Here is a 20,504-nt window from a genome sequence, read left to right as displayed (position 1 = left end):
TGAGGCATAATTAAATCAGGGCATCCAGATAATATTTTTCCACTATTTTGAAGTCATACAATCAGGCCTTATTTTCATATTTAAATTCTAAATTCCCTGTCCACATTTACAATGAGGAGTGAAATGGAAAACTTGTTATGCTGTAATTGTGCCCTCCCACCAGTGATGATGCTGCAGGCACTGGGCAGAGGTTTGAGATGTGGCGATGGGAATTTATAATTGGAGAAGGTTGACAGACACAAATGTTTGAAAAAAAATAAATTATATATTTTAACTATTTTATTCCAACATGTTGAGATAACAAAGCTACAATTCACACCACTTTTTCTTGCAAAAATAAAGGTAACTGCAAAAGAAAATGTAAAGTTCCAAGAGATGAAGTATTATTAAATAGGTGTATGGAGAAAGGGGGAAAATTTAGCAATGCCTAGAGTAAATTTTGAGAGACTCTCTTTCCCTTTTTCTTGCTGACCTAGATTAGGAGGAGCTACTTCCACTGTAATAAGAACAGAAAGTGCTGGAAAAACTCAGCAGGTCAGGCATTATCCATGGAGAGAGAAACAGAGTTAATGTTTCGAATCCAATACGATTCCTCTTCGGTACTCGTCATTGGCAGTTCCACTGAAAAGTCATATTGGACTCGAAATACTAACTCTGTTTCTCTCTCCACAGGCGCTACCAGACCTGCTGAGTTTTTCCAGCATTTTCTATTGTTATTTCATATCTCCCGCATCCGCAGTATTTTGCTTTTATTTAATTGCTTCCGCTAGTTGGAAAGTCCATTACTAAGGGACATAGTGTAAAAATTAGAGCCAAATCTTTCAGGAGTAAAATTAGGAAACACTTCTTCAGCAAAAGGGTGGTAGAAGTTTGGAACTCTCTTCTGCAAATGGCAATTCATGCTAAATCAATTGTTTTTTTAAAAACTGAGATTGATAGATTTTTGGTGGCCAAAGGTATTAAGGGACATAGGGAAAAGGCGGGTGCATGGAGTAAGGTCACCGATCAGCCACGGTCTTATTTATGGTGGAACAAGCTCAAGGGGCTGAATGGCCTCCTCCTGTTCCTATGTTCTAATGAACATGTAATTGCTGTGCAGTAACACTTTCCATTGATTATAATAAGACTGCAAAAAAGGCCTTTGAATTCATCTTCTGGAATGTGTCATGCATCTGCCTGATCACAACACTAACACCGTAATGGTACCATACATATTTGCAGCGTGTTGTATGTTTCGAGGACCTTCCATGCCAAATTCGCAACATCCAATGAGCCCAGGGGAAGGTCAGAGGTGGCACAGCTGTAGACGTTCCCCCAAACACCAACAATGACAACATGAACTGCTAGTTCTGTGGACATCCATGCCGATCCCAGAACAGACTCTTCAGTCATAAGTGAACCCACAGAAGATGATGAAATAACTTATAGCTTGGCCATACTTGCACAACAAGGAATCTTACACAACATATTTCTAATTATCGTTTGGTAGTATAGAACTTGAGTATCGCTGAGAAAAGACACTTGTTGAAGCTTTTCATCTTGTACTCATCAGGACATTCGCAAGAATACCAAATGTAAAGGAAGCAACAATTTATACTTTATAAGAAGAGAGTGCTGATCGGTTGTAAGTGGCCTCTGATTGGTAGATGCTCCATGACAATGCCTAGACCAATCAGAGTCCACTTGCCAACCAATCAGCACTCACCACTCATGAAGCATAAATTGTTGTTTCCTTTACATTTGGTATTCTTGCGAATGTCCTGATGAGTGCAAGATGAAAAACTTCGACATGTGTCTTTTTATCAGAGATATTTCTACTACTTACATTCTTTTAAACAACCTACCATTTCTGACATTAACCCTCATATTGTCTGGGAAATGGATACATTAGTACAATTTTATTAACTGTGTAATAATAAAAGCAAAATATTACGGATGCTGGAAATCTGAAATAAAAACAGAAAATGCTGGAAAAACTCAGCAAGTCTGTAGGCATCTATGGAGAGAGAAACATAGTTAACATTTCGAGTCCATATGACTTCTTCAGAGCTGAAAAGAGGTAGAAAAGTGATGGGTTTTACTCTGTTGAAAAGCCGGGGGTAGAGCAGGTGGAGCAAAATAGAAGGTCAGGGATAGTTTGGAGATCAAAAGAGATAAAATAACAAAGATGTCACAGACACAAGACAAAGGGAGTGGTAATTATAGTATTAAAGACTGGAGCACATGTTCATAGAAGCATAAGGGTCAACCCTGTCTGAAAGCAAGATAGCAAGCAGAGTGTGATAAACTGACAATCATTGTGATCCTTCAAAGGCAATCCTCAGTGATTGTATCATCTGTATTCAGTTTTTGCTCAGATTTGGGTATAATTCAACATGAAATTAAGAGCTAGGCCAGACAAGGGAAGATGTCAGGGAACACTTGAAAGGGTAGTGGAAATCCAGAACTGTCCCCCAGAAAGCTATTGAGGCTGGAAGTGACTGGGGGTGGGGGAAATCAATTGAAAATTTCAAAACTGAGATTATAGATTTTTTGTTAGCCAAGGATAGTAAGGGTTACAGGAGCAAGAGGGATTGGCCATGATCTAATTGAATGGTGGCCTCCTCCTGTTCCTTTGAAGGCTTCACCAACTGGGCTATCTGGGAGTTAACTCACTTTTCAAATAAACTAAAAAATGGATTAAAAAGACGGAGCTAAACAAATGTTAACTTTTTAATAAGAATTATTAATTGTAACAACTTAATTTTTAAAAAGAGGTACAATTAGTCTTTAGCATCAACTGGAGTTATATACAATGTTTCATTCACTACAGTGTTTTAAAAAAATCAAAAATATATTGTACCCTTATCGCTCTGGAGAGTGCTGTAAAATATACAATATACATCCATATTTACACATATTTTAACAAATTTAATAGGCATCCCAATAATCCGTCATAGTCAAAATTCTGGACATTTGATGACATTGCAGATTTAACTGTTCCATGAGGATGCCATTGTGTGTCAACTGAAAGGAGTGGACCTGGCCTTTGGTGTCTGTTAGACAGTTGACTGGAGCAAGCCCAATGTGACTTGCAGGAACATTTTTTGTCAAAGGAGGAATGTCATCTGGCAACACAGGACTGCAAGGAGTGAGACACCATTACACACCCAGCTCCTTGACCTTTGCAAATTTGAGTTTTGGTGGAGTCTTCCGCTCGTTTTTCAAGGGATCATCAGTGTTCCTGCTGACTTTGTACAAGTTGATTGCATGTGAAGTCACAAACATCATCCAAAAAATGTGTGAAAGCAGGCGTGTGATGAGCCCAAACCATTCCAGCGCTCGCATACTTTTTGGGAGCCGATCCAACTCAGGCAATAAGAAACTCATTAAGCAAATATTTGAAAGCTCATTTAAGAATATCCAAGTGATGTAGCCTGCTACTCCCCAGAATATCTCCTTCCAGATAGCTAGGAACAAGAGGATAACTGCAACAATAGTCAGACAGGTCAAGACAGTTGATCCAATGGTGAATATTTGAAGACTGGAACCTCGATTATTTGTGGAGTCAGAAGTAAACGGAGGCTTCAAGTAACGAAAATTCCCCACATCAAAGATGAGTTGCATGATGGATACCATCATCATGAACAGTCCGGCCATAATAGTTCCTTCTTTGGCGTTCAACCCACACACATCTCCAGTTATCAGTTTTTTCAATCTAGCGCGGAAGCTATGAACGTTCAACATTTCGTTTCTTGGTGCTGTACATCCTTCTGAAAGTTGAGGGGCTTCTTTTTTTCAGTACATTGGAACGTGAAGCAAGACAAATAGTTCACTGCAACAAATTTTACAACCAACATTGGTACAATTGTGAATTCCTCTTTCCTGGTTTCTCCAGATCTAAAACAAATCCTATTCTGGTGCAAATTCTGCAAACCCCCACCTTTTAATTGTACTCCCTGTAGCACCAGTCCATTTGGCCACCAAAACTAACTCACTTTGCTTGAAATTGTTGTTAAAGTTATTGGAATTGGAACAAACAGTATTCAAGTAGTGTGGGTGATGGGACCCTTTATGCTCAGCCATTTGGCCATTGGTGGAAGTAAAAAAGACTGAATCAGCTGGGGCCCTTTTCCAGTGAGAAGACCCAGACTTGATAAAGGTTTTTAAAATAAAGGGGTTTGATAGGGTAGACGTGGAAAAGATTTTTCCACTTTTAGGGGTCACAAATATAAGTTGGTGACCAATAAATCCAACGGGGAAATTCAGGAAAAACTTCTCTACCCAGAGAGTGGTGAGAATGTGGAACTCACTGCCATAAGGAGGAGTTGAACCAAGTAGCATAGATGTGTTTAAGGCAGAAGCTGGATGAGTACGTGAAGGACAAAGGAACAGAAGGACATGACAATAGGGTGAGGCTCGTGTGGAGGGCATAGACCAGCACAGAACAATTGGGCCAAATGGCCTGTTTCTGTGTCGCAATTATCCCCGCAGTGGCCTCTAGCTGAGGGGAAGCAAAATATAGGAAAAACAAAACTTGATGTCAGCTTTTAGTAAAGGAACACATCTTTTGGAGACATCTTTTCTGTTTCATAAACAACATACAATGCACGTTGCAAGGCTGCAACTCAATCTTCATTAGTCAGAATAACTAGATAACTCCAAAATAAATAACAACCAACAGACCCCAAATTTTTAACTGACCCATTATCTTCAAAGCTAGTATCCAAACAACTCCAAGAGTCCAGATATCCTCCAAGCTAGTAATAACCCAGGTATGATCAAAACTATAAATAGCCCAAATATCCTTGAAATTAATGCTGGTCCAGACATCCCACAAAACATAACAATACCAGGTATTCCGAAAATAATAATGGTCCATGCATCCTCCAAATTATTAAGAGTCCAGATATACAGAAAATTTCTCATGGTTCTGGTATCTCTCAAAACAATTATTAGTTCAACTATGCCTCTGAAATTTCTAAATAGACGAGATAGTCTCCCAAAAAATCTAATTGTCCAGAGGTCCCCAAAACTGTTAATAGTCCAGACATCCTCAAAATGAATTAGAGTCCAGAAATCCCTCAAACTTTCAAAGCTCCCCCAAAGATACAATAGCCTAGGAATTGAACTGCATGTGAAAATGTGCGGTATAAAAGCATCTCCGGCATACCAATTGGGACCCATGCAGGCAGCATGTAAAGTCCGTGATATTGGAGGCCAGGTTGCAACTTAAAGGCAACCTCGTGCCTCGTGGGGGTGTTGGAGTGCAACACCACTTCTGTAAGTATCTTTGAAGGAAATGGGCGAAGGAGGAGGAAATCGTGGGCATCAAGGTTTTCAGATGCCTGCAGAGCAACTTATCAAGGCTCCTTTGACAGCACCTTCCACCTCTACCACCTAGAAGGACAAGGGCAGCAGACACATGGGAACACCACCACCTGCAAGTTCCCCTCCAAGCCACTCAGCATCTTGACTTGGAACTATAGCGCTGTCATTTCACTGTTGCTGGGTCAAAATCCTGGAATTCCCTCCCTAACAACACTGTGGATGTATCTACGCCACATGGGACAGTTCAAGAAGGCCTTCTCAAGGGCAGTTAGGGATGGGCCAACGTCCACATGAATAAATTTTAAAAAGGCCTTTGTTGGAGGCAGTGGAGAGGAGGGTCATTCTCTTCCAGGATGGGGCAGGATGATGAGGAGGCTATGGTGGGAGGTTGCTCCCATTATCAATGCCAGGACCATTTCTCCAACAGCATGGAACACAATGCAGGTGGAAGTTTGTTGATTTGGCTATAGAGCTGTCAAGGTAAGAACACTACTGAGACACTTCCTCATCATGGCAACACCAAGCCTCATCAATTGCAACACTCTCAACACTCCCTTCCCTGAATCCCCTATGCTCTGCCACAATCACTGTCGCTGAGTCAAAATCCTGGAACTCCCTTCCTAACAGCACTGTGGGTGTACCTACACCACATGGACTGCAGCAGTTCAAGAAGGCAGCCCACCACCACCTTCTCAAGGGCAACTAGGAATGGGCGATAAATGCTGGCCTAGCCAGCGAAGCCTACATCCCGTGAATGAATAAAAAAGAAATCAGTGCACTGCATTTTGCTAAACATTCTTCACTACAAAATCTCAAATGCCTGACACCAAATTTTGCTCATCCACAACTCAAATACTAAATTCTACAAACAACTCAGAAGACTCTAACACACTTTCCTTTTTCCTGCTGGTGTCCCTATCCTTCTAATGGTCCAGATATACCCCAAAAACAATATACCAGATTTTCCCCAAACTTCTAATAGACATGATAACCCAAACATTTATATTAATCTAGATATCCTGCAAACCTTCACCACTTCAGGTATTCCCCACCAGCACCTTCCCCACCCCCGCCCCACCCCACATTTAATAATTCTAATATATCTCAATTCTAAGTCTAGATCTACTTAAATAAACCACGTTTTTCCCCAAAACTATTTCAAGCGTCCCTAAACCAACAATGCTCCACCTGTGCCCAATTTACATCCTCATTCTCAATGAAGGCACAACCCAGCACATCAGTGAGAAAGGCAAGGCTAAAGCATTTGCAACCATCTTCAGCCAGAAGTGCCGAGAGGATGATCCATCTCAGCCTCCGCCTGTGAATGCCACCATCACAGACACCAGTCTTTGGCTAATTCGATGTACTCCACTTGATAGCAAGAAATGGTTGAGTGCACTGGATACAGCAAAGGCCATGGGCCTCGAAAACATCCTGACTATAGTACTGAAGCCTTGTGCTCCAGAACTAGCCATGCCTCTAACCAAGCTGTTCTAGTTCAGCTACAACAATGACATCTACCCAGCAATTGCCCAGGTATATCCTGTTCACAAAAAGCAGGATAAATTCAATCTGGACAATTACCACCCCATCAATCTACTCTTGATCATCAGTGAAGTGATGAAAGGTGCTGTTGACATTGTTAGCAAGGGGCACTTACACAGTAACGACCTGCTCTCCGACGCTCAGTTTGTATTCTGTCAGTACTACTCAGCTCCTGACCTCATTACAGCCTTAGTCCAAACACAGATAAAATAGCTGAATGCCAGACGTGAGGTAAGAGTGACTGCCCTTGACATCAAGGCAGCATATGACCAACTGTGGCATCAAGGAGCCCTAGCAAAATTGAAGTTAATGGGTATCAGGGGGAAAGCTCTACACTGGTTTTAATCATACCTAACACAAAGGAAGATGGTTCTGGTTGTTGGTAGTCAATTATCTCTGCCCCAGGACTTCATTGCAGGAGTTCCTCAGGGTAGTGTCCACAACCAAACCATCTTCAGCTGCTTCACCAGAAGATCAGAAATGGGGATCTTCACTGATGATTGCGCAATGTTCAGCACCATTCACAACTCTTCAGACACTGAAGCAGACCATGTCCACATGCAGCAAGACTTGGACAACATTCAGGCTTGAGTTCATAAGTGGCATGTAACATGTGCATCACATAAGTGCCAGGCAATGACCATCACCAACAGGGAAGAATCTAACCATCTCCATTTGACATTCAAAGGCACTACCATTGCTGAATTCCCCACTATCAACATCTTGGGGGTTATGATTGGCCAGAAACTGAACTGGACTAACCACATAAATACTATGGCTATAAGAACAGGCCAGAGGCTGAGCACTCTGGTGAGTAACTCACCTCCTGACTCGCCGAAGCCTGTCCACCATCTACAAGGCACAACTCAGGAGCATGATGGAATATTCACCACTTGCCTGGATGAGTGCAGCTCCAACAACACTCAAGAAGCTTGACACCATCCAGGACAAAGCAATCCATTTAATTGGCACCCCATCCACCACTTTAAACATTCATTCCCTCCACCACCAATGCACATTGACAACAGTATGTACCATCTACAAGATGAACTGCAGCAACTCGCCAAGGCTCTTTTATAGCACCTTCCAAACCTGCAACATCTACAACCTAGAGGGTCAGAGACAGCAAAATGCATGGGAACATCACCACCTGCAAGTACCCCTCCAAGACACACACCTGCAAGTACCCCTCCAAGTCACAGACTTGGAGCTATATCGCCGTTCCTTGGCTGTTGCTGGGTCAAAATCCTAGAACTCTCTCTGAGCAGCCAACATCAGATGGACTGCACGGGTTCATGAAGGTGGCTTACCAGCACTCTTCCAAGGGCAATTAAAGATTCCACTCCTATCTCAGCTCACTTGCAGCTGTAATCCCCATCCACCTGTCCTCAAACCACCAATAAATAGAGCACCTGTCCCCAGATTGTCATTCATCCACCTGTCTCCAGACCATCAATGGTCCACTTAACCCTAAACCGTCAGTGGCCCACCTGTATCCAAACCATCACTGACCCACCTGTTCCCAGATCTTCATTGGGCCACCTGTTCCCAAACCATCATTGGCCCACCTGTATCCACACCATCATTGGCTCACCAATCCCCAGTCCACCTGTACCTAAACCATCATTGATCCACCTTTCCCCAGATCTCCTGTATCCAAACCATCATTGGTTCACCTGTCCCCAGTCCACCTGAATATAAACCATAATTGGTTCACCAATCCCCAGTATCTAAAATATCATTGGTTCACCTGTCCCCAGCCCACCTGTATCTAAACCGTAATTGGTCCACCTGGTCCCTAGTCCACCTGTATCTAAACCATCATTGGTTCACCTGTCCCCAGTCCACCTGTCCTCAGTCCACCTGAATATAAACCATAATTGGTTCACCAATCCCCAGTATCTAGAATATCATTGGTTCACCTGTCCCCAGCCCACCTGTATCTAAACCGTAATTGGTCCACCTGGTCCCTAGTCCACCTGTATCTAAACCATCATTGGTTCATCTGTCCCCAGTCCACCTGCCCTCAGTCCACCTGAATATGAAGTCATACGGACTCGAAACGTTAACTGTATTCCTCTCCGCAGATGCTGTCAGACCTGCTGAGTTTTTCCAGCTATTTTTGTTTTTGTTTCAGATTTCCAGCATCCGCAGTATTTTGCTTTTATCTTATGTGAATATAAGCCATAATTGGTTCACCAATCCCCAGTATCTAAAACATCATTGGTCCACCTGTATCTAAACCATCATTGGTTCACCTTTCCACAGTCCTCCTGTATCTAAACCACCATTGGTTCACCTGTCCACAGTCCACCTATATCTAAACCATCATTGGTCCACCTGGTCCCAGTCCACTTGTCCTCAGTCCACCTGTCCTCAGTCCACCTGAATACAAACCATAATATGTTCACCAATCCCCAGTATCTAAAACATAATTGGTTCACCTGTCCCCAGTCTACCTGTATCTAAACCATCATTGGTCCACCTGTATCTAAACCATCATTGATTCACCTGTCCACAGTCCACCTATATCTAAACCACCATTGGTTCACCTGTCCACAGTCCGCCTATATCTAAACCATCATTGGTCCACCTGGTCCCAGTCCACTTGTCCTCAGTCCACCTGTCCTCAGTCCACCTGAATATAAACCATATTTGGTTCACCAATCCCCAGTATCTAAAACATCATTGGTTCACCTGTCCCCAGTCTACTTGTATCTTAACCATCATTGGTCCACCTGTATCTAAACCATCATTGGTTCACCTTTCCACAGTCCTCCTGCATCTAAACCACCATTGGTTCACCTGTCCACAGTCGGCCTATATCTAAACCATCATTGGTCCACCTGGTCCCAGTGTCCACTTGTCCTCAGTCCACCTGTCCTCAGTCCACCTGAATATAAACCATAATTGGTTCCCCAATCCCCAGTATCTAAAACATCATTGGTTCACCTGTCCCCAGTCCACCTGTATCCAAACCATCATTGGTCCACCTGTATCCAAACCATCATTGGTTCATCAACCCCCAGATTATCATTGGTCCACTTGTATCCAAGCCTCGAAGCCTACCAATTGCAGCCAGCGGCAGGACTCGCCTTTTGTTTTGGCCTCTTAACTTTTCTGAGGCCTTCCGCCATTTGCAGCATTTACCCGGCCCAAATAAAACACGTACCCACCGGCTCGGTTGCCGTGGCAGCGGTCCGAGCATTGTGACGTGTTTTGAATTTCCCGCGCCGCTGCCCAACCGCCCTGATCCGGCCCACGTGATCTTCCCGCGCACCAACCGCCGTATCCCGGGGCCACCGCCGGCCGCCCCGCGCAAAATGGCGCCTGAGCCAAGCCATGGGCGATGGGAGGAGCATTTAGCTCCCATCATTTAGGACTTTCTTTTGGGGATCTCAGCCTTTCCCTCTGTATATAAATTTACACATTTTTTTAGTTTTATGTTTTGTCTTTTGTTTCACCAGTCCCTTGTCCATTTCAGAAATAATTATATATGTTATTGGGGTGCTTTTGGCTGAGATGGTAAGACATAGTGGCAGGAGTAGGCTATTCAGTCCCTTGAGCCTGCTCTGCCATTCTATAAGATCATGGCTGATCTGATTGTGGCCTTGCCTCCACTTTCCTGCCTGCCTATAACCCTTGACTTCCTAAGATGCACCAATGTATATTTTTACATTGAAGAAGCGATGGAAAGTTTCACATCAATATATAGCCTCACAAGATTCCATGGACCACCCCTCTCTCTTGCAGCCGACGAAGTGCTTGGCTGGCAGTTGTGTCCACCGTTGCAACGCCAATTCAGGCACAGCAAGCTCCCACAACCAGCAATGCAACAATGAGCGGATATCCTCCTCAAGCCCTAAGTGCCAGTCTGAGGCCCCTGCTCTTCCGATTGTGGCCTCTCGTTCACTATCCCACTCGTTCTCTGCTCCGTCCGCACCTACAGAAACTTCAGTTGTTCTGGGTCTCGTGGTGCAGAAAAATCTACAGCCCCATCTCTTTATTAAAAGCCTCCTTAAAACCTACCTCTGAAGCAGCAAGGAAATATTAATAAGATGATGGAATGTTAAAAGGAGAAAGTTAATTGTAATGGTGTCATTGAGTGCGAGGTAGTATAATTTGGTGAACATAAGCCTGCTTTGAATGGGGGGGCAAAGATGGACGATGTGAAAGACCAGAGGATTTCGAGGTTTCACGTTCACAAGACAGTAGAAACAGCATCTCAAAAATAAGGCCTTAGAAGACCTGTGCATTTAATGTAAGGGCACTATATTTTCTAAATGGAATCAGACACAGCCTGACACTCATCCACACCATTTGTGGCCGCTGAGCATGCTCAGATTTGGCTGCTCAGACATCCACACATTCAGGCTCCAGTCCTGGTCCATTGGTTCGGTTACCAGACACCAGTGATGCTTTGAGTGCATTGAAGACCTGGACATCATGTATTCTAGTCACCATACCTGGACCCTCCTAGGACATCTTGGAGCTGCTAATCCAATGGAATACTGGGCCTCAAAGGCCAGGCTCAACTCCATAGCCTCCAAATTAGTGGAGAGTATAAAAGGACCTCTCAAGAAGAACACCAAGAGAGAGTAACATCGTCAACTATGCTGGATAAAGACCTTGATCACTCCACAAGCCCCCACCCCCATTAGCATAGATGAGGTGAAGGAAGGGTTAGTGGCAATGAAGAAAGGAAAGGCGGCTGGCAGAGATGGCATCCCCCCCCAGAATTTCTCCAACAACTAGGCTCAAAGGGACTCCAGTGGCTTGCAAAACTGTACAACAAAGCCATGGCATCAGGATGAATCCCAAAAGCATAGCAGGAGACGATGGTCAGTGCCGTACTAAAACCTGGCAAGCTGATCGACTATCCAGCAATCTATAGATGGATGTCACTTCTGTGCACGACTTACAAGCTCCTAGAACACATCATTCTATGGAGAATTAGCCTTCTTGTTGAGGCCTGAAGAACAAGTGGTCTGCCGGCCTAAATGTAGTTGCTGCCACCAAGCTCTTGCCCTCACAACGCTGGTTTCATAAAGAAACTCAAGACTGGTAAAGCCTTCATGGACCTGTCATTGGCTTATAACACAATCTGGATTGAAGGCATGATGCTGAAACTCGCAAGGATCATCCCCTGTCCCAAAACAATATGCCTGCTTTGGCGGCAAAGTCAACTCGGCCCCTCAACAACGGGCTGCCACAAAGATCAGTATTGGCACCGATGCTTTTCAACGTCTACATGAGTGACATGCTGCCAACAGAGTTGCACAAATTTGCATATGCGGATGATCTTGCCCTGGCAAGCAGCCACTTTTGATGATATTGAGTCCACTATGAATGGAAGCCTCAATATCATGCCTGAGTACTTCCAGAAATGGAGGCTCAAACCAAACCCCCACAAAACAACAGTCACCGCATTTCATCTTGATATCAAGAATGCTAAACGCACCCTGAATGTGACCTTCTGCGGCAACCCTGTACGACATGATCCCAGTCCGACTTAACTCGGAGTGAAGCTGGACCCCACGTTAACATTCCATGACCACCTGAAGAAGGTAGCCACCAAGATGAAGTCAAAAGTCAACTTGATCCAGAAACTGGCAAACACCAGTTGGGGAGACTCAGCACCAGTGCTATGGACTTCAGCGATGGCCCTCAATGGCAGATGAATTGAACAGGTATTTTGCATCAGTCTTCACTATAGAGAATACAAGTAACATCCCAGAAATAGCTGTAAATCAGGAAATGGAAGGGAGGGAGGAACTCAGGAAAATTACAATCACCAGGAAAGTGGTACTTAGCTAATTGTTGGAGCTGCAGGCTGACAAATGCTGGGGTACTGGTGGACTTCACCCTAGGGCCTTAAAAGAAGCAGTTAGTGATATAGGTGATGGTTTTAATTTTCCAAAATTCCCGAGATTCAGGGAAGGTTCCATTAGATTGGAAAATATCAAATGTAACCCCTTTATTCAAAAAGGGAGGGAAACTGCAGGCCAGTTAGCTTAACATCTGTTGTAGGGAAAATGTTAGAAGCTATTATTAAAGATGTTATAGCAGGGCACTTAGAAAAATTCAAGGTAATCACAAAGAGTCATCATGATTCTGTGAAAGGGAAATCATATTTAACCAACATGTGCTGTGGATAAAGGGGAACCAGTGGATGTGCTGTACTTAGATTTCCAGAAGGCATTTGATAAGATGCTACATCAAAGGTTATTGCAGAAAGTAAAAGCTCATGGTGTAGGGGATAACATATTGGCATGGATAGAAGATTGGCTAGCTAACAGGAAACAGAGAGTTGGCATAAATGGGTCTTTTTCTGATTGGCAGGATGTAATGAGTAGTGCGCCACAGGGATCAGTGCTGGAGCCTCAACTTTTTATAATTTATATAAATGACTTGGATGATGATGCAAAGGTAGATAGGAAAGTAGGTTGTGAAGAGGACATAAGGAGGTTACAAAGGGACATGGATAGGTTACATAAGTGGGCAAAGAAATGGCAAATGGAATATAATGTGGGCAGATGTGAAAGTGTCCATTTTGGCTGGAAAAATAAAAAATAAATTTATTATCTAAAGGGTGAGAGATTGCAGAGCTCTGCTATTCAGAGGGATCTGGGTGTCCTAGTGCATGAATCACAAAAGGCTAGTATGCAGGTACAACAAGTAATTAGAAAAACTAATAGAATGTTATTGTTTATTGTGGGGGGAATTGAATGCAAGAGGTTATGCTTCAGTTATACAGGGCACTGATGAGACCACATCTGGAGCATTGTGTACAGTATTTAAGAAAGGATATAAATGCATTAGAACCAGTTCAGAGAAGGTTTACTAGACAACTACCAGAAATGGGCTGGTTGTCTTATGAGGAAACGTTGGACAGGCTAGCTTGTATCCACTGCAGTTTAGAAGAGTAAGAGGCAACTTGATTGAAACCTTTAAGATCCTGAGGGGTCTTGATAGGGTGGATGTGGAGAGGATGTTTCCTCCTGTGGGAGAATCTAGAACTAGGGGTCACTGTTTAAAAATAAGGGGTCACTCATTTAAGACAGAGATGAGGAGAATTTTTTTCTCTCAGAGAGTTCTGAGTCTTGAACTCTCTTTGTCGAAAGGCAATGGAAGCAGAGTCTTTGAATATCTGTAGGGCAGAGCTAGATAGATTATTGATAAGCAAGGGGGGGGTGAAAGGTTATCGGGGGTAGCCGGGAATGTGGAGTTGAGGTTACAATCGGGTCAGCCATGATCTTATTGAATGGTGGAGCAGGCTTAATGAGCCAAGTGGCCTATGCCTGCTCCCAATTCGTATGCTCGTACGTACTCCATAGCTGAGTACTGTACACCGGTTTGGGCTAGAAGTAGCCGCACTCGACTGGTTGATGTTCAACTGAACACTGCAATGAGTTACATCACTGGAACCCTCAATTTGACCCCAACACCTTGACTGGCACATGTTGCAACCCCCTCCTCACTCAATGATCCACCATGACACAGCGACCCTCCATGAAGCTCAGCGAATTGAGGAAAATAAACACTGACCCATCCATCAGGACTTCAAGCAGGGGTGAGGGACAGTGGTGAAGTCACATAAGCCCTTTTGGACCCATGCACATAACATCAGGCAATGTGATTTTAACCCTGAAGAAGCTTGGAAAAATTAATGGTCCTTACAAGAAGTCACAAACAAACACCTCGTGAAAGACCCAACATGGAAGGTCCCTGGTTTCGACTTCCCAGGAAGCTCATAGACATTCCTAACCTACATCCGTTGTCACGGCTCACTAGGGATAGTGTGCTGCAATATCAAACCCCACTGCTCCCCAAGCCACGACAAATGTGAAAAGTTTGATTAAACTACCTAATTGTTTAATTGAGGTTAACAGAATACGAGCACCAGATTTGTAAACATAATAAGTAAATAACTGTTTATTGCACAAATTGTCTTTAACCAGTGGGGAGAAATAATTATGAACTGCTAATTTCTAACTTAATAACCTAAACTCTACTCCTTCTTAAATCCACATACAAGACACATAAGACACACAAAAAACATGGATTTTCAGTGTTGGATAAAACAGTTCAATAGCACCAATTCCGGAATACAGGATTCAATGGGTTGATTTTGATTGATGTCTTCCAAATTGCTTTCATTTCTTTGTTGATGACACGAGGTGGTCTTCCCAGCACTTTCAGTCTTTAGTTCACTGCTTGAGCACTTGCTTTTCAACATCTCTAACTATAATTTTCCCCTTGACAGGAGTTTTTCAGAGAGAGAGCAGATTATAGAGATATGAGGAGGAAAAAAACAGTTAGCTATCATTGTAGAATTACTGGAATTTTACACACACAGGAGAAAGAGGTTTTAGCTCTTTTCTCTTTTCAGGTTAGGAGCTTCTTCTCTGCACTGCTCTCACACAAACCATGGTCACCTGGTTAGGAGCCAATTAAAATGTTGTTGCCAGGCAGTTCACCATTAGACTGGACTCTTCCTCGGCACCATCCTGTATTTCATGGCACATTCTATTCCAGGACAGCAACATTGTATATATCCCTCACATTGTTCCAGTAAACATGTCTTTCAAACTGCAGCCATTGTAATTTTAATCCACAGTCCAACAGAAATAAAAAGATATGTTATTTACAACAGTCCAACAGAAAGAAAAATATATGTTCTTTACACCATACAAATTATGGCAGACGCAGATACCTGATGCACAAATAGAAAATTAAAAACTCTCCAGTATACGACTGTGGTCACCCAGAACCAACCATGGGGCACATAACAACTTAATGCCCGACTCATAAATACGAAGGAGGTATTACAGCAATACACACCACCACTCCTGATGTAATATCCTGACTCAACCACCTTGATGTAAAATTATAGTTGTTGCTCTATAACCAGCCATACAAAAGAAGAAGAAGTTCAATTATGAACAGACCCTGTTCCTTGTGTGAGGAACCCTGTTTTGGAAAATTTGAAGGACATCGAATTTTTGACATTCTTCTTCATGAGTTACTTTTTAAAAGTTTGTAATATTAACTCAGGGCTGTGAATATGCTATTCTTCAAGAAACCATAGGTCAAGACAGATGTCCAGCGGAAAACATCTGGTGAGGGAAGAGATACTTAGTATATCTAAGTTAACAAAGAACTGCTCTTGCCAGGCTAAAGACTCTTGCTAATAAAAACAGAAAATGCTGGTCTGATAGCATCTGTGGAGAGAGAAACAGAGTTAACGTTTCAAGTCTGTATGACACTCCTTCAGAGCAATGACTCTTGCTGATTGGTTAAAAACACCTGGTCTAAGAGAAGTATTCCATGAACATCTTGGTCTTTTTAAGACTCTCAGTCAGAGAGAGGGAGAGCGTGTGTGTGTCTTAGAAGCAAGCTGCAAGAAAAATACTCTCTCTCTTTCTCTCTCTCTGCCCCAACTTTGTGTTAAACCTTCCCCAGAAATGTCTCATCAGGATAACTCATCTTTTATTTTGAGAGTTTGCAAAGTTGTGATAAAGAGGAGTCATCAAGGACAGTTTCACCAAAAAATCCATTTGAAGGAGCATCCAGACCTATTGTGACCAGAATTCTGTTAGATCAACAGTATCGCGATCTCTTCGAATTTTATCCTTTTAAAAGAAACTTTCCCATCTTCCAGCCTCTGCAATTCAAGTACACAGATAGATCGGAGAAGGTTGGGACTATTTTCCCTGGAGAAGGTTGGGAGATTTGATAGAGGTATTCAAAATCATGAGGGGTCTGGACAGAGTAAATAGGAAAAAACTGTTCCCATTGGCGGAAGGATCGAGAACAAGAGGGCGCGGATTTAAGGTAATTGGCAAAAGAAGCATTGGAGACGTGGGGAGAAATTTTACTGAAATTTCAGATCTGGAATGTGCTGCCAGAGCATAAGGTGGAGGCATGTTTGGACAAGTGGAAATTGGATTGTTATCTGAAAAGGGAGAATGTGCAGGAATACGGGAAGAAGGTAGGAAATGGTACTAGGTGCATTGTGCACTCGCAGAGCTGGAGCAGACACAACAGACCAAATGGCCTCCTTCTGTTTTGTAGCAATTCTGTGATGTGGGGATTCGGTGGGGTTGGGGGGGGGAGTGGGGGATAGGTTGAAAGGTTTGACAGGTGGTGTGTGGGAAGTGAAGCATTTACAATGCAGCCACAGAGCAAAGTCTTTGTCTCTTGGTGTCCACCTCTTCTAATTGTTGAAAGCAAGTGATCGACATCCCTTGCATTGATCGGAACCTGCCCCTCTCACTTTATTGATCAGCCACAGGGTAGCTTGGAAGGTCACGTGGCTCCTGAATTGAACGTAGTTATCCGTAGTTCAGGTATTCTTTTGGGAACAGGTTGTATAAACCGGGAACCCATCTGGTGACACTGTTAGGCCCAGGACACACGATTTCATCCCAGAACCTGCCCCAGAAAATGGGGAGTCACAGTCATCCCATTTTTATGGCAAGATGTACAGAGTGTAAAGGTTTGAGAAGTAAAGTTGAATCTATATTAAACTTTGGTAAGGTCACATTTAGAGAGTAGTGTGTGATGTTTTGGGCTCCAAATTATAAGATGGATGTTGAGACAATAAGAAAGAGTATGCTGCAAATCTGCAAGGAATCTGTCTTGTATGAAGAAACACAATTATAAAAAATAAATCCAAGGATAGGGGTTGTTTTCATTCAAGCAGAGATTAAAGAGGAGATTTGACTTGCTTGTTTAAGATGATAGAGAGATGGAGCATAGAACAGTAGATGAAAGCAGTGATTGAATAGATTGGTTGGAACCCAACAACCCGGCATCGTTTAATTTCTACATATTTCTATGACTGACCCTGATCTCAATCACCTCCGCTAAATTTTCTTTCCTAATTGCTGCCTCTGTGCTATATATAAATGTTCTTTCTTCTTCTTAGGCAGTTCCTTGCGATCAAGGATGATTTGCTTCCACTCCTGATTGACGGCTTCCGAGATGACTGATAAGTCTAATGTGCGATCTGCCTCTCAGGGCAGGTGGTGCTTGAAGGGTCGGGTAGATGAGGTGTTTGGAGGTCTGTGACGCTTCAACTTTGCCTCTGCATTTTCCCTTCGAAGTCTGTTGATGTGCTTGGTGCCTTCTGGAAAGAACTTTCTCAATTTTGGTTGATCACACACAGTGATCCATGAGTTGGACAGGTATGTTTGACCTCTTCAGGGATGCTTTGTGAACATCCCGAAACCTATTCGTTGTGCTCCTGGGAGTTTCCTGCTGTGACTGAGTTCTGAGTAGAACAGTTGCTTACATAACTCGTGGATAAATAGATCTCTAGAGATGCAAATAAATGTCACTGTCGATGTGCCCATTTTTAAAAGTTAAGTTTTTTGTATTAAAATGTACAAAACCACACAACAGTTTTGCAACAAGTACAGGACTCTTCATGTTCAAATTTCTCCATGGCCTCACACCCTCCCCATCTCTATAACCTCCTCCAGCCCTACAACCTCCCAAGGTCTCTGTGCTCCTTCAATTCTGGCCTCCTCCGCATTCCCGATTTTCATTGCCCCACCATTGGCGGCCATGCCATCCATTGCTGGGCTCCAAGTTCCAAAATTCTCTGCCCAAACCTCTCTGCCTCTCTATACTCTCTCTCCTCCTTTAAGATGCTCCCGAAAACCTACCTTTTTGACCAAGCTTTTTGGTTATCTGCCCTAATGCGACTCAGTGACAAATTTTGTTTGATCTTGCATTTGTGAAGAGTTAACAGGATCCAAGCTGGTTAGTGAAGCCAAAACCAAGACACAGAGATTTTCTTTATCAAGAGAGTTTATTTATTTTGTTCAGTGTTACCGCGTTCCTCCTATGCACCCAGCCTCCCAGCTGTCCCTATTTATACATGCACAAAGTACTTAATTAAACAATGCCCTTTACCTGTGTATCCGAACATAAGTAACATACTAATAAAAACAAAAAACTAAAAACAAAAAACTACTGCGGATGCTGGAAATCCAAAACAAAAACAGAATTACCTGGAAAAACTCAGCAGGTCTGGCAGCATCAGCGGAGAAGAAAAGAGTTGACGTTTCGAGTCCTCATGACCCTTCAGCAGAACTGAGTAAAGTTAGGAGAGGGGTGAAATATAAGCTGGTTTAAGGTTGGGGGCGGGGGGGGGGGGGGGGGGGGGGCGCGGGGGGGGAAGAGAAGTTGAGGGGGGGGAGTTGGTTGTAGGGACAAGCAAGCAGTGATAGGAGCAGATAATCAAAAGATGTCACAGACAAAGGAACAAAGACGTGTAAAAGATGGTGATATTATCTAAGAGAATGTGCTAATTAAGAATGGATGGCAGGACACTCAAGGTACAGCTCTAGTGGGGGTGGGGTGGGAAGACTGACAGGGTATTACAGTTATAGATTTAAAAATAATGGAAATAGGTGGGAAAAGAAAAATCTATATAAATTATTGGAAAAATCAAAAGGGAGGGGGAAGAAACGGAAAGGGGGTGGGGATGGGGGAGGGAGTTCAAGATCTAAAGTTGTTGAATTCAATATTCAGTCCGGAAGGCTGTAAAGTGCCTAGTCGGAAGATGAGGTGCTGTTCCTCCAGTTTGCGTTGGGCTTCACTGGAACAATGCAGCAAGCCAAGGACAGACATGTGGGCAAGAGAGCAGGGTGGAGTGTTAAAATGGCAAGCGACAGGGAGGTTTGGGTCTTTCTTGCGGACAGACCGCAGGTGTTCCGCAGGTCGCCCAGTTTGCATTTGGTCTCTCCAATGTAGAGGAGACCGCATACTATTAACATGAAGCATCTTGGGGTGTTTTCCTACATTAAAGGTGCTATATAAATGCAAATTCCTGTTGTTGTTGCAGGATAGATTTTACATGTCACATTCTTAGGATGCCAGCCCGCAAGACTGACTTGGAGTCTCCTGACCATTGTGCCAAGTAACCCAGGAGAAGAATCTTTGGGGCGTTAAAAAATTGTGTGTAGTTTCTCAGTTTCTCTGAATCCCTTTGTTAATTAATTATAATAATATTGGCAAAGGGGAATGTTGCTGGGATGATTTTCTCTGTCACTCCCTGTTGCTAGGTCGACTTTTCCTGCCATTTCCTGAGGCTGGGCAGATTTTCCCAGTCACGCCCTGCTGATCTCTACTCATTCCTATGTTGAGCAATTATTTATGTTTGGAAAGTGCATTCATTTTCCATTGCCATTATCTCTCTGACTTCTTTTGGCAGTAACCATCTTCTGACAAGATACATCCCAGGAACTGCACTTACATTATAATACTTGTTCCAACTGTTCACCATTTATCTTGATATTGTTTTTTTCATTTGTTCATGGGATGCGGGCATCGCTGGCTGGACCAGCATTTATTGCCCATCCCGAATTGCCCTTGAGAAGGTGGTGGTGAACCACTGCAGTCCATGTGGTATAGGAACACCCAGGAACACCCAGAAGGGAATTCCAGGATTTTGACCCAGTGACCGTGAAGGAACAGCGATATAGCTCCAAGTCAGGATGGTGTGTGCTTCGAGGGGAACTTCCAGGTGGTGGTGTTCCCATGCGTCTCCTGCCCTTGTCCATCTAGGTGGTAGAGGTCATGGATTTGGAAGGTGCTGTCGAAGGAACCTTGGTGAGCCGCTGCAATGCTTCTTG

General features: G+C 43.3%; 1 protein-coding gene across 1 annotated transcript; it reads right to left on the bottom strand.

Annotated features, from left to right (window-relative positions):
• Window positions 1–3,141: 3,141 nt before the first annotated feature.
• On the bottom strand, window positions 3,142–4,573 carry LOC144671707 (transmembrane protein 217-like). Its single transcript, XM_078533721.1, has 2 exons — window positions 4,557–4,573; window positions 3,142–3,670 (listed from the first exon to the last, which is right to left on the bottom strand). The coding sequence occupies exons 1-2, from the start codon at window positions 4,571–4,573 to the stop codon at window positions 3,142–3,144; spliced, it is 546 nt and encodes a 181-aa protein (XP_078389847.1).
• Between the last annotated feature and the right edge of the window lie 15,931 nt (window positions 4,574–20,504).

This window comes from Cetorhinus maximus, chromosome 34 (genome assembly GCF_964194155.1).
Source record: "Cetorhinus maximus chromosome 34, sCetMax3.hap1.1, whole genome shotgun sequence".
In the NCBI taxonomy this organism is placed as follows: domain Eukaryota; kingdom Metazoa; phylum Chordata; class Chondrichthyes; order Lamniformes; family Cetorhinidae; genus Cetorhinus; species Cetorhinus maximus.
Note: the sequence above shows the minus strand (reverse complement) of the source record. Positions and strands in the feature narration are given on the sequence as shown.